The sequence below is a fragment of the Colossoma macropomum genome, unplaced genomic scaffold, assembly GCF_904425465.1.
Source record: "Colossoma macropomum unplaced genomic scaffold, Colossoma_macropomum, whole genome shotgun sequence".
NCBI lineage: Eukaryota > Metazoa > Chordata > Actinopteri > Characiformes > Serrasalmidae > Colossoma > Colossoma macropomum.
In genome coordinates this window covers 14,071,397-14,084,923 of record NW_023494790.1, presented here as the reverse complement: position 1 = coordinate 14,084,923, position 13,527 = coordinate 14,071,397, and the positions used below count along the sequence as shown (strand labels likewise).

Here is a 13,527-nt window from a genome sequence, read left to right as displayed (position 1 = left end):
GAAACATTTTGCTTCGAGAGACAGAAGAGCAGCATCACTCTGCTCTACCATGAAGCGCAATGGTCCTCATTTGTACAATCCAACATATTGAAATGAGCCATCCGTTTCAATACTGGCTGTAACTTGTCCTCGTCACCATGGCCTCAGCATATCGCCTCAGGGGAATCCTGGATGCCATCTTAAGGGCCGTTCCATTACTTTATTAACTGAACTTTGTGAGATGAGCCATTGAGGGGCTGCACAATTGTCAAATTTAGCAGGAGAACATCGCCCAGAAATCTTTGACGCATTTCCAATTTCAAACTAGTACAAAATGGTCAAAGATGTTCATAAGCCATAGCAGAAATCTAATTTAATATGCTTAGTATTTCATAGCATAGATTTTATTGACTTTATGATGCAAACTACTCCATCTGTTAGACATGACTGCTGCTACAACTTTATCACTTTACTCTGCTAGCTTGCTAGTTAGCAAGCCAAAGGCTACACGGTTAATAACAACAAAATTAAAGGCAATACACATTTATAGTGAGACAAAGCAGTTATTCACAAGTTTTATGTATGTTATGTTTTGCATGGCTAGCTGATTAGCAGCATGCTGAGGATAACCTAGCTGAGGGCCCCTCCTCCCCTTCTACTGAGTGGCCACCTGTGTAACGTAGGTGTAACGCACCTCTGAGGGGTGAGACAAAGTTGGCGAGGGCATGTTACTAAAAGTATTGAAACGGCACCAAACAAAAAGCCCCTTGAAAGCTACCTGACCCGTCCTGTCTGAAACTATGTAACAGTACAGAAGCAGGAGATATGCGAAATGGCAGATGTGGCACTTCACAAGTGCAGTTCTGCTCTCTCCAAATGAAACAATGAATCTCTCCTTCTCCGCCGTTTCAACTGCAATGACCTGTTACAGTCGTGTTTAGTGTCTCTGCATGCCAGCCAACTTCAAAAAAAAGGTTGTTGAATTGTTCTGCAATCAGGTGTGGTTTGTTCCGTGTCATATTTGCTAATGTTCCAGATCGGATTCGATGTGCACAGCCGCAATGACCGACTACTCTATTTGAATGTTAGCTTTTAGTGCACGTTTCTTTTTGCATTGGTTTATGCAGTAAATTTGTGTGAGTTTTTCTTTATTTCTGTAATTTTTTATTCATTTTGCTCTACTGTGAATCTGTTTCTTGCCACAAAAAGTCCTCGCTATTGTGCACTTCTGGTTCCGTCCATTTTCTATACACCAGTAAAAAATAAATATTTTTCTATTTATATTTCTCTGCATTTTTTATTTGTTGTGTTAAACACAGCATGTGGTTTCAGTTTGAATAAATAACATGAAACACTGGAGAACAACAATTACAGAAGTGCTAACGTCTTAGTTTTTCGTTATTAGTTTTCATGCTGCAGGAAGGTCTACCATGCTCTTTAGAATGATCTGATAAAGTGTGCATCATTAGTACACATCTATAATGCCTCGTTAAATTCGGCTACAATTGGTCGACTAGAGCAGCTTCACCTGCTACCTACTTTAAGTCGTCACCTTTGGCAAAAAATGTTTTGTCGCAGCTCTATAATGCGAGGGAAACTTTGTTTGATTTTCACAGCCAATGGGGGTTTAAAGGAATGTTGTGTTTTAACAGACAGAAGGATGATTCCATCAACACATCCCAATGCACAGAAAAATAGGGGTACAGTGTATCTAACCCAGAAAAGAAAAGATTGTTTGGTTAAATGCTGAGATGCATGCTATAGGGCAGTGTATCCAAATCCTGGTCCTGGATTAACCCTGTCCTCCTCATGTCAGTGTTTTCCAGATCCATACCTGATCAATTTCTAAGCGGTATAAGGCCCTCAAACCACTGGATGGCTCCACCAGTGTTTAGGGTATTTTTAGTGAATTATTTTTTAACTCTTTTCCTGATCAGAACAAACGAAGGATTCATTTGTTTCTCATTCATAGAGAATACTGGTGTCAAAAAACCAGTACATCTCCAGTACGCCCCTCTGTCTCTTCTGAGGGTCTCTCATTTATTATCTTTCAGGGAAACCACTGTGAAAGAGGTATCTGGGTGTATCCTGGCAGAGTAAAGAGGGCATGAAGGGGTGGGGCTTATGCTATTCATGCACCCGCACTCAAATGACTTTTCATGAATCAATTATAAATTCTAAGGGTTGTGATTTTTTTGGAGTTTATTTTGTTAGAGCTCAGAGGATTTAAAAGGTAATACTGAGAACTTTTATTTATCTGAGCTAAACCAGTCTGTGCAGTATTTAATTAGAGCTCTCTAGAATTATTTTTAACATTTTTAAAAATCTTACTAACTCTCGACCTCAGAATTGAACATGAAAATACGTGCATCGTTATGCTCCTAGTGCGCAAGTGGTCTCGCAGGGCCAGACGTGATCTCATAAAGAGAACGTCTGGGGACAACCATGAGAAAATTTTGGTTCAAAGTGGGTGGGAATGTAGATTATTAGGGTGAGAACAAACTGAATGTAACATCTGGACTTGTATGACTATGTTTTATTACCTGTCTGTAAAGCACTTTGAGCTGCCACCAGCATGAAAAGTGCTGTATCAATAAAAATTATTATTATTATTATTATTATTATTATTATTTCAAAACCAATTTGACATTTCTTGAAGGAGCGCCACAAAATAGTGGGCATCAAAATTGTCCGACAGACATAAGCCTGTCATTAGCCTGTGGATGTAATAAGTTAGCATGGCTGAAAACTACCCTCCCAAAAAACTCCAATTAAGCATGTAGATATGTGTCCCATGTGTGGAAAACATGTTATATGCAGGAAAATTAAACATTAGGGGCACTATGAACTTGGACAGTACTGTAAAGTTATTGAAGTTATTGCTGACAGAAATGATTATCCTCTCAGCAAATGATGTACATCTCCTTTCTTTGTTTCATGCTTGATAGTTTTGAAGATGCGGCAATTTCTTTGCCTCTTCATCTACACCATAATAGCATTTAGCCAGTAATGGGTTGTGTGTTCTTAGAAATCTTTAGTGTAGCCAGGGAAACAAGTGTAGTGTAACCATGGAAATAAGTGTAGCAGACTGATCGACACAAATGGGTGGAAAATACTTGTAGTATTTGTGCTTTGTTACTATATTTATGTATTATTTTGGAAGGTTTTTACTGTACTCGAGTACTATTGAAAGTGAATACTGAGTCCTTTTTACTTCCATTTTACTTTCCAAGAGGAAAAACAAAAAACGTTTTACTCTTACCACTCTCACTTACAGTTTAAAAATTTGAGTTATTACAGTTGGCCATGAAGAGTTTACCACGTTTAGCAATTTCCCATACAACCTCTAACTAACTTGGAAAATGGGAGGGGACAAAAATTTTGGATTCTGAAAAGTGTCCCCCATTCCCACTGCAATTTATATGTGTGGCTGAGCGGGAAAAACACCAAAATGTGCGGGGCAGGGACCTTCCAGGACCAGGGTTGGGAACAACTGCTGTGGAGAACCTTCAGGCCCCAAAAGGGAGATTATGGGTGGGTTGGAGAAGAGACCTCAGGGAAAAAGGGGTGGGATGGGGAAATACAAGATGTTGAATGAGACGTCCAGGGGTTGAAGGTCAAGTGGGTTGGCTAGCGGCCCACGCTGATGTTGCAGGTTTTGCAGCTGGGGTCCTTCTTGGCATTGACTGTGGACAGGCTCATTAGCTGGTGACCACTAATCTCTGCCACCGTGCCCAGGCTCAGGTCCACTGGGTCCGTGTAGATGACCTCCAGGATGAGGTCCTGAGCGTGGCGGAAGGTCAGGCGCCCATCCTCGTCCTGCACGCATGTCAGGAAGCGGTTGTCAGCGATGTCCAGCAGGGGGAGCCTTTGCTTGCAGAAGTCGTCTCCCGGTGAGCCACGTGGTGCAAGCACCAGGATGACGTAGTGGTAGGCCGTGTACATGCAGTAGAAGTCGGCGAAGTACAGGTTGGTGCCAGGGTTGAAGAGCACCTCGGCTGGCACCTGGAAGCGGTAGCGGCCGTATGGAGAGTCCTGTGGTGGCTTGCCTGTGTTGAACTCGGTGTTACAGCTGAAGAAAATGCCCTCTAGCTTCCCACTGATAGGCGAGCCATGGCTCCCGCTGTTGTCCTTCACCGATGGCAGCATCTTGTTGTTTTGGGCCTCCCTGAAACGACAAGGGGACATGCACTGTAAATATCACATCAAAACAGCAACATCAGGCTTCAGTCATTCATTCAAATATCATTCAGAATTCATTAAACCCTCACTGCAACATATTTACAACACATTCATTCAACTTGAATGACTTGAATGAAACCAAAGATCTAGACATAGCGGCCATTTTTTCTACAAAGGTTTTTAAGGGTTCTTTTCAATGCTTGGCAGCTGTTGAATACTTGAATATATCATCCAGCAGATCCAATCTAGGCTTTATTCACTTAGCAGATGCTGTTTGACATCCCAGTACTTGAATACATCAAGGCATTGGGTGTTATGTTTTACATTAATATTGCATGAATGAAAAAACCATTGCTAAAGATTTCTGTTTTTAAAACGTTTTTTGTTCAGGTTTTTTGTTCATTTCACGTTCATGTATATATACAAATACTGTAAATGTGCCCTCAAGGTACAACAGTGGTTTTAAGATCCAATTGTATACCTTAAATAAGTTTTTCCCAGTGGAAAAGTACATGTTTGTACCTTTTCATAACCTAATTTTGTAAAACGGAACAATAAAGTGAAAAGAGACGAGACCCTTGAGGGTCCCACCCCAGTGACAAGAGGGATACTGCCCCAGTGACCGTTTTGTACCTTTTTTTTGAGAGTGCACAGGGATTCCCAATGACTGTATTTGCATGCTGGGTACTGTACTTTGTTGAATCAGAGGAGGTAGATCAGGTGTTAATGATGGTGTTATATATCACCGCCCTACAGTCAAAAATATAAAGATACTCTCATATGACCATTTTTAAGCTTAGGTGTTAAAAGGTCAAAGAAAATGAAGAATCAAGAAACATAGAAACAGCTGCAATCCTCAGCTCCACCCTCCATACCACAAAAGTATCTAATTAGGTCCTGCTCAAAATCATTAATTACTTGGATGCGTGAAGGCAACAAAGGCAATATTGATGTGTTCAGACGCTGTGATGTCAAACAGCATCTGATAAGTGAATAAAGCCAAACTATAAATAGCACAAGTCTATGCAGAAGATGATGAAGCAATGGATGATCAGAGAGCAGAGCTTAAGTTTGTGATGGAGCGATAGAGGCAGGAGAGAGTGAGAGGAAAGGAAAAGAATAAAGATGGCCTATTTAAACATCTCTCTGTAGAGTCTGTCACTGCCAACTGCCACTCATAGATCTCAGCAGGCCTATCAAGCGCTTTCTCATGGAAAGCAAATGCAGCTAATTGGATTCCAAGGTGCTTCTCCCATTTCATTTCATCTCCATTTTACTTTTGTGGCAGATTTAATAGAGCTCTTTTGTCAGCTCCATTAACTTCAACTGCAGAAGCAACTGCCCCCACAGATATTTCACTGATGACTGTGCTCAGGGAAGCGTGTGAGAATAAGGAACGGAAAGTCTCTCACATTCATCCGTTGTGAGCGAGTTTCAAGGCCTGTTGAAAGAGTTTCTCAATAAATAACTGGTAAAAAGATTGTATTATTATAGAACAGTAGGTATTTAAAAGAGTGTGTTAAACAGTCGTTCATTCTGCATCAGTGGCACTACTGGTTATATTGAGTTAAAAAGTGCAGTAGTTGCCGTAATCATTGTTGGGCAGAGTACTTTATAAAGGTAATGCTGGCTAAATGCTGAATGCACTGTCCTAAATGTGTTCAGTAATGTATTATTTTTTAAATTAAGTTACATATTAAGAATACATTTTAAATACATTCATAATACATCTTAACACGGCACTTGGAGAAAACTTTGCTGTTGCTATTTTGACTTAATGGTGCAGTGTGTAAGATTTTTTGGTCATCTATTAGCAGAAATGGAATATAGTATACAAATGTTTCCATTAATGTATAATCACCTGGACCTATAAATCATTGTGTTCTCTTTAGCTTCAAATGAGCCCTTCAAATCAACATGGGGAGTGGGTCCTCTTCCAACAGAGGCCACCATGTTGTACCTCCATGTTTCTACAGTAGCTCAAAACGGACAAACCAAACACTGGTTCTAGAGAGTGCCTTTTGCGTTTTTACATTGAAGCAGCTGCCAGTGCTGGCTAACTGTTTTGTGTTGTGACAAGTTAAAGAACCTAAATTTGGACAAATGGTGGATCATACTTATTATTTATCAGAAGAAAAAGTTAGGGAGGGTGAATCTTCATCATCAAAGAAGCAAAAAATGAAGAAGCAAAACAAAATCGAGACAGGCGACAGCAGAAAATGTGTTGGCCACCATAGGTTCAACTACAAGCTTGGACACAGAGGAGTATTCAGTTAGTTACAATCTGCAACCTCACCACTAGATGCCACTAAATCTTACACACTGCACCTTTAATTCACACTGTTCCTGGTTACTGGTCGGCAGTTTTCGTCCTACATTTCTTCTGTGTGAAACAGTCATATGCAAAAGTTTGAAAATCCTCAGTCAAATAATTTTAAACCAGTCAAAATTGTTTTCCTAAAGGAAAATAAGTTAACACATCCTCTTCAGACAACAATCTTAAATATGGTATTTTACCACACATTTTAACACAATTTCTGCATCTCTCAGATTTTTTTTTCTAATATAGCCAGCAAAGGTGAGACAGTACTTAAAACCAAGTTCTAGTTCGGTGAGTTTAGCAAAAATGGGACAATATGTGTTACACAGTATGCATGAATAATTAAATATAATTTGGAGAATCTGCATGCATATTGTGTAACACATATTGTCCCATTTTTGCTAAACTCACCAAACTAGAACATTAAAATAAATAAATACATATTTACTATAACAAAATTTGGCATATCAGTAACGAACTCTTGTAAGTTTGACTAAGAAGAGGGAATCTATGCAATGTTCAGTTAATAACATAATATCAAACAATGAAATGCATGCACACGTGCTGTACAACACAGATACTAAACTTGTCACATGTTCACTACTGAGGAGACCGTTCAGTTCGATCACCCCTCAAAAGGGCTTATTACCACTGAGCTCAACTGGCTCCTCACTTTGATTTATCAGTCTACTCATGCTTTAGCAAGAACTTTGTTTACAAAGAAGCCTTTTATTGAGGTTCTCTTTAGAGTTTATCTAGCACAGGGGTCTCAAACTACTGGCCCGTCAGACAGCTTCACGCAGCCTATCATATATTTTACAATTCAGAAAGAGGATTAGTAGAAGAGGTTTCATTATGTCATAGTAAAAGCAGTGTAGGTACATGCCTTGCATGGTCAAAGTACTCTTTGTGCTGGTTTCGGTAGAACACAGAGAAGCAGAGCATTCTGCCTGCGATGGCCTCCGCTTTCTCCAGAAGCTGCGTGAGATGGACCGTGGAGTAATCTAGACAAGAAAGAGAATGAAAATGAAGCACCAGAATGAGTCTCAGTCTGAAGAAACCATAGCAACAGATACTACAACATGATTGAGCTTTGGTAACTAAGAAACTAAGAAGATTTACAGACAATTGTCAGTGAAGTTGTTTCAGTAGGCCAGGCTTTGTGAGAGACTAGTAGTTATACTGCCTGACACAACTGTCTTTTTTAAACTCTTTTTAAATGTTCAGACTGTTATCCACACAGGTTTTGTGAACATACAACAGTTTTTTGCTAATGCTTTGGGTATATTTTACAACACTCAGCTATAAATAGAAAGGAAAGTCAGGAAGAAAGGCTCTAACCGGCTGTGCAGAACTCCACTATCTCGCTCCAGTCGGAGACGGCGTAGTCTCCGTCACCCTGTTTAGATGCAGTCTGCACTGCTACAGTGTATTCGGTGCGGGGGCTTAGGAACCAGTGTCCCCTCACCGTCATGGGCAGTGGCACGGCCTTCGCTACCAGCTTAGTGGGCACATCCTGGCAGGAGGAGGGGGGAAGATAGAGGAACAGATTCGTGAACATGCTCTCAGCATTCCTGAACAGTCATGTTGATAGTCAGTTCGGAGTCTGGAGGGCTAGCGTTCAGCACAGTTTGGTGGGCTTCCAGCTCCAACAGACCTGGTTCAACTCAGCAGTTAGTTACCAGGTTAAGTTGGTGTGTTAGAGCAGAGAAAATATCAAACTGTGACATCCTCCTGGACCGGAACGTAGGGTTCTAGACTGCTTCAGATGTTGTTTGGTTGACAACAGCTTATGTCACATGCTAAGTGTACTGTATTTTGTCATCATGACATCAAACATTATGACATTAATAATGACAATTTTCAGTATTGATAACATGACACTTAGATTACTGAACCAAATCAGTCATAACAAATCATGATAGCATATTACATCTGTCATTTTTGTCCTGGTAAAGGTTGGTCACTGAATGACACGTTGTGAGGATAATTTGTACACACCTTGTGTTTGAACTTGTTGGCATTCTTGTTCTCTTTCTTGTTGAGGTCGATGAAATAGTGCGTAATGCGCTCCTTGGCCCTGGAGTCCATGTCCCAGCAAATTTTGAAGGAGTCGCAGGTGATGTTGCTGATTTTGATGTGCTGCGGAACTGGAAGCTCCTCCATCTCGGCAATGCCACTGTCCTGGGACTTATTTCCTGAGAGAGAGAGAGAGAGAGAGAGAGAGAGAGAGAGAGAGAGAGTTTAACTGTACAAGGCCCACCACTGGCAATTTTATATATACAATGTGCAAAATTCAGAGACCATCTTTTTTACTGATTTAATTTACAGGCAAAACAGCAAATAAATACACATCATTATTTTTTTAGCATCAGAAAAAGGCAGAAAACATATCTTTAACAGAAGCCTCAACAACTAAATACAATACTGATTTTTTCAGTATTTAGTTTACACTTTGCCTTCTTTACAGCTTCTATTCATTTTGGGAGACTTGCTTTCCGCTTTCCAAAGAAATCTATGGACATTTTTCTATGCTTTCAAAGTTCAGTCTTAGAAGTTGGTTGCTTCTCACAATCCAAGAAATCCCAAACGCATTCCATTGGAGCAAAACCTTCAAAGAAGGCCTAGCTTTTCTAGATTTTATTTGGAGTAATTTTAGGCCACTTCTATAGGTCAGTTAGTAATAAGATTTTGACACAGTGCAAACGGTGGCTGACATTTTCAAATTACGTTAAAAGCACACAAAAAGCAAACATGGAGAAGGTTTCGCACCAACAGCAACTATATTGCTACAAGCTATAAACTAGTTTGAAGTTCCATCCGAAATACAAATATATAATTATTTTTATCATTTTCCAAAACAAACTAGAATACTAGAATTTGGAAAATCATGATACTGTTTTTTTCTGCTTCATATGAAAAAGTGTTATGAAATAAATGTAAATGTAGGAGCCCTTTTTTTCTTGTCCCCAAGAGATTAAAGAGGTCCAAATCTTGACGAAGAATTAATCATTGTAACGGCCGTGTCTAAGCCTCTGGGTTGGCTACTCAACATTGATTAAACCTACACTAACCTATAAACAGCATTCTGAAAGGAGCTTCTCCATTAAAATGAGTGTAGTATTGAACAAGCCTTAATCCATGTAAGACTGTTTTCCTTTGCTCTATATAAAACTGTTCTAAGTACATTCAGTAAAGTCATTGCTTAAGTAATGTTAAAGCTGAATCCACAGGAAAAGTCAAATCGATAAAGCTGTCAAAAGAATTAGTTTGTGTAAGAGAAACCTTCGTTTATATAGGTCATCACGGTCATAAATGCAGACACTGCATGATTTCAGGAAGCACCAGCAGAGTCTGTTAATGTCAGCGATGCGTGAGAATGCTGGGCACTGACCAAAAAGATGTGCATAGCCAAGAGTATTAAAGAAGTGTTCCTAGAACTGGGTTCTACTGAACACTTTTATATGGACAAATGGATTCTGCACTGCTCTATTCCTACTCTAGGTGCTCAGTACATACCCAGATATAACTGCACAAAGACATGGCTGCTTCAGTTACCAGGTAACAACATGTTCACAAGTTGTAATTTTAGTTTGTGAATGCATTATGTCTCAATGTATGATGGCTTTTATAACTACAGCACCAGCACTGAGAGAACATTTTAGATTTTAGCAATTTGCATCAACTATACAATAGGTTAGCTCATCCATGTTTTCTTCATTGATTTTCTTTGCTGGTTTAAAATAACCAGCCAAACACCCCTTTTAATTAGTGAATTCATCTACTTCAAGGTGCACCCACTGCTGATATGGCCATTCAACTGCCTACATACAGCTTGTGTAATCATCATAGGAAAGTACTGCTTATAGAATAAGACGCTCTAGAGAAGGTGCACATGAGCCGAAGGTCACCATGCCCAATGCCAAGTATTGGCTAGAGGGGTAAAAATCACCCCAACATTAGGCTGTAGAGCAGTGGAACTGCATTCTCTAGAGTGATCGAGTACCATTCAATACTTTTGGGAGGAGTTGGAGTAATCATCCAATATTAATACCTGACCTCACCAATACTCTTGTGGTGGAATGCAATCAAATCCTCACAGGAATGTTGCATCTAGTGTAGTTGTCCTAAAAGAGCAGATGCTATTACTGTAGAGGTCCCAATTAAAAGAACGGTTTGGTAAAATAAAAAATTGAATTTACACAAGTTTCTGCTTACCCTAAATGTAGTTGATCAGCCAAGACATGTTTGGAGTCCAAATGTTGCCTTTTAATTTTAGTGCTGGAGCCATGAGGCTAATGTTGCTAATAAACACATCAATAGACACCCAGATCTTCCATAAATACATCCCCAGAATTTCTCTCAACTCACTCAAACCACATCCAGGTCTTCGTTAACGTTATGCAGACTGCTCAATGTGGTTTAGAGTACAGCATGACTTACTGTGGGCTTTAAAAATAAATAAAACATCTCAGTGTAACTGAACGCTGCTGTAAGCTAATTTACATAACAGCACACACATCATGCATATGAATGCTAGATTACATTTGCGATTTCTGTTGTTTCTATTCTTAAATATACACAGATAAGCCCTGCCTAATTTGCTGTTGGTCCTCGATGTGCCATCAAAACAGCTCTGAAGCACGGAGACGAGGACTCCCACTAACGAGGAAAAACCACTAAAGGTGTCTGGTGGTATATGACACCAAGATGTTAGCAGCAGATCCTTTAAGTCCTGTAAGCATCATTAAAAAAATCTGTGATTTGTGACATGTAACGATTTTGTGACAGTCCCCTTCTTGTGATTCAGCACTAAAACTTTCAGATTGGGGGCAACATTTTAACAGTACGTTGGAAACCTGTCAAATTATAATATAGACAAAACTTGCTTTTTCTACCAAGGAACATGAAGATTAACATGAAGATGATCAGATGATCATTGTTTCAGTGAAAAACAAGTATCAAGTGTCTCTGACAGGCAGTATACACAGCAGTAAAATTCTGCAGGTGGGACAAAAACTGTTATAAAAACATCTGTGTGTGACAAATGCTTAAAGGCTTAAACACATCCTTCCCAGTGACTGACTACCTACAGCACTTCCCACGGCTCCAGACCACTGTGGAGACACGGTCTATTCAAACAGTTCAGTGTACAGTAATGAATGAGTGGAGCTGAAAGAGAGCCTGGGGAACTCTCCACAAGAACACTACCTGCACTGTCAGCTAAAACCTGTCCACAGAAACACACACACACACAGAGGAAATGAAGGTCCATTCAGAAGTGCGAAAAGCACTACAGACACAAATAGACAACCACCTACAAAGCTTTTAGAGAGAGAGAGAGCGCGCGAGAGAGAGAGAGAGAGAGAGAGAGAGAGAGAGAGAGGGAGAAAGAGAGAGAGAGAGAGAGAGAGAGAGAGAGAGAGAGAGGGAGAAAGAGAGAGAGAGAGAGAGAGAGAGAGAGAGAGAGAGAGAGAGAGAGAGAGAGAGAGAGATGTAAAGAAAGAGAGAAAGGGAGGGTGATATACTGTGTTTATAGTGCTGTACAAAAGTCAGAGACCACCCTCCCCAGTCAAAAAATGACCATTATTCATATAATTCAACAGAAAATTACACAGACACATCAAAAACCTAATACTCCTTTATATAAATATCAAATTGTTCAATATTCACTGCATCCACCCTTTGCCTTTATTGCTGTTTCTGTTTGTCTTGGGAGATTTCCAACGAAATCTGCAGGGATATTTTTCCACACCTCCAAAATTCAGTCCTAGAAGTTGGTTGAATTTCTGCTTCTCACAATCCAAGTAAATAAAACCTTACTTCATCTTACTTACTTAATTAATCTCAAACTTTCTTCCTTTTCTGACCCATAGTGTTCTCACAGTGAAAGGATGGACAGAAACACTGTGGATTTTTTCTAAAGCAAGTGTGGAGATTTTCTCTTGAAGATGAAAGCTTTGAGCACAGTTTATCTGGTGGTGACAGTTTTGGGGGTCTACCACCAAAGATTTATCATAGATTTGATATTATATTTAGTATTGCAGGCTTCTGTGTAATTTTCTGTTAAGTACATGTTTCTTTTTTTCTCAACAGCTTCAATGCACCTTTACATAGATTCTACAACTCTCTATAACTGTAACCCCCTGCAGCATTTGTATATTATATGGTCAAAAGTATGAGGACACAACCATCACACCTATATAAGCTTGTTGGATATCCCATTCCAAAACCATGGTCATTAATATGAAGTTGGCCTCCATTTGTAGATAGAATAGCCCCTACTCTTTTAGGAAGGCTTTCCACAATATTTTGGAGTGTGTCTGTGGGAATTTATGCCTATTCAGTCAAATAAGCATTTGTGGGGTCAGGCACTGATGTTCGATGAGAGGGCCTGGCTCACAATTTATGTTCCCATTCATCCTAGTGGTGTTTAGTGGGGTTGACATCCAGGCCACCGGAGTTCCTCTACACCAAACTTGTCTAATCATGTCCTAACAGCCCATGCTTTGTCCTAACGCTTAATGCTTTGTCTTTTGATTGACATTACCCTTTAATAGAACTAAGGGGCTAGGCCCAAACCCCAGACCATTATGCCCCTTCCACCAAACTTTACTATTAGTAATATGCATTCCAGTAGGTAGCATTCTCCTGGCACCCACCAAACCCAGATTCATCCAACAGACTGACAGATAGCGATGTGTGAATAATCACTCCAGAGATTATGTTTTTTATGTTTACACCACTCCAGCCAGCCACTCCACTCCAGGCTTGTGTGCTGTTTCTCAGCTGTCGAAACCCATTTTGTGAAGCTCCCAATGCACAGTTTTTGTGCCGATGTTGAAACCCAGTTCGGATCTTTGTAGAGAGTGACACAACAGAGGGTGATTTTTTGCATGCTACGCGCTTCAGCAATCAGCGGCCACACTTTTTGAGTTTGGTCTACTGCCTTGTGGCTGAGCTGTTGTTGCTCCTAAACACTTCCATTTCACAATAATAGCACTTACAGTTGACAGGGGCAGATCTAGCAGGGCAGAAATTTCACA

General features: G+C 40.0%; 1 protein-coding gene across 3 annotated transcripts in view; it reads right to left on the bottom strand.

Annotated features, from left to right (window-relative positions):
• Positions 1 to 2,287: 2,287 nt before the first annotated feature.
• Positions 2,288 to 13,527, bottom strand: part of phyhiplb (phytanoyl-CoA 2-hydroxylase interacting protein-like b) — a 35,312-nt gene continuing 24,072 nt past the window's right edge. For all 3 annotated transcript variants that reach the window (XM_036572216.1, XM_036572218.1, XM_036572217.1), the window contains exons 2-5: positions 8,483 to 8,679; positions 7,823 to 7,997; positions 7,368 to 7,485; positions 2,288 to 4,147 (exon numbers count right to left, since the gene is read on the bottom strand). In XM_036572216.1, coding sequence (XP_036428109.1) covers positions 3,610 to 4,147; positions 7,368 to 7,485; positions 7,823 to 7,997; positions 8,483 to 8,679 — 1,028 coding nt within the window. In that variant the 3' untranslated portion in view covers positions 2,288 to 3,609. The remainder of the gene's footprint in view (positions 4,148 to 7,367; positions 7,486 to 7,822; positions 7,998 to 8,482; positions 8,680 to 13,527) is intronic.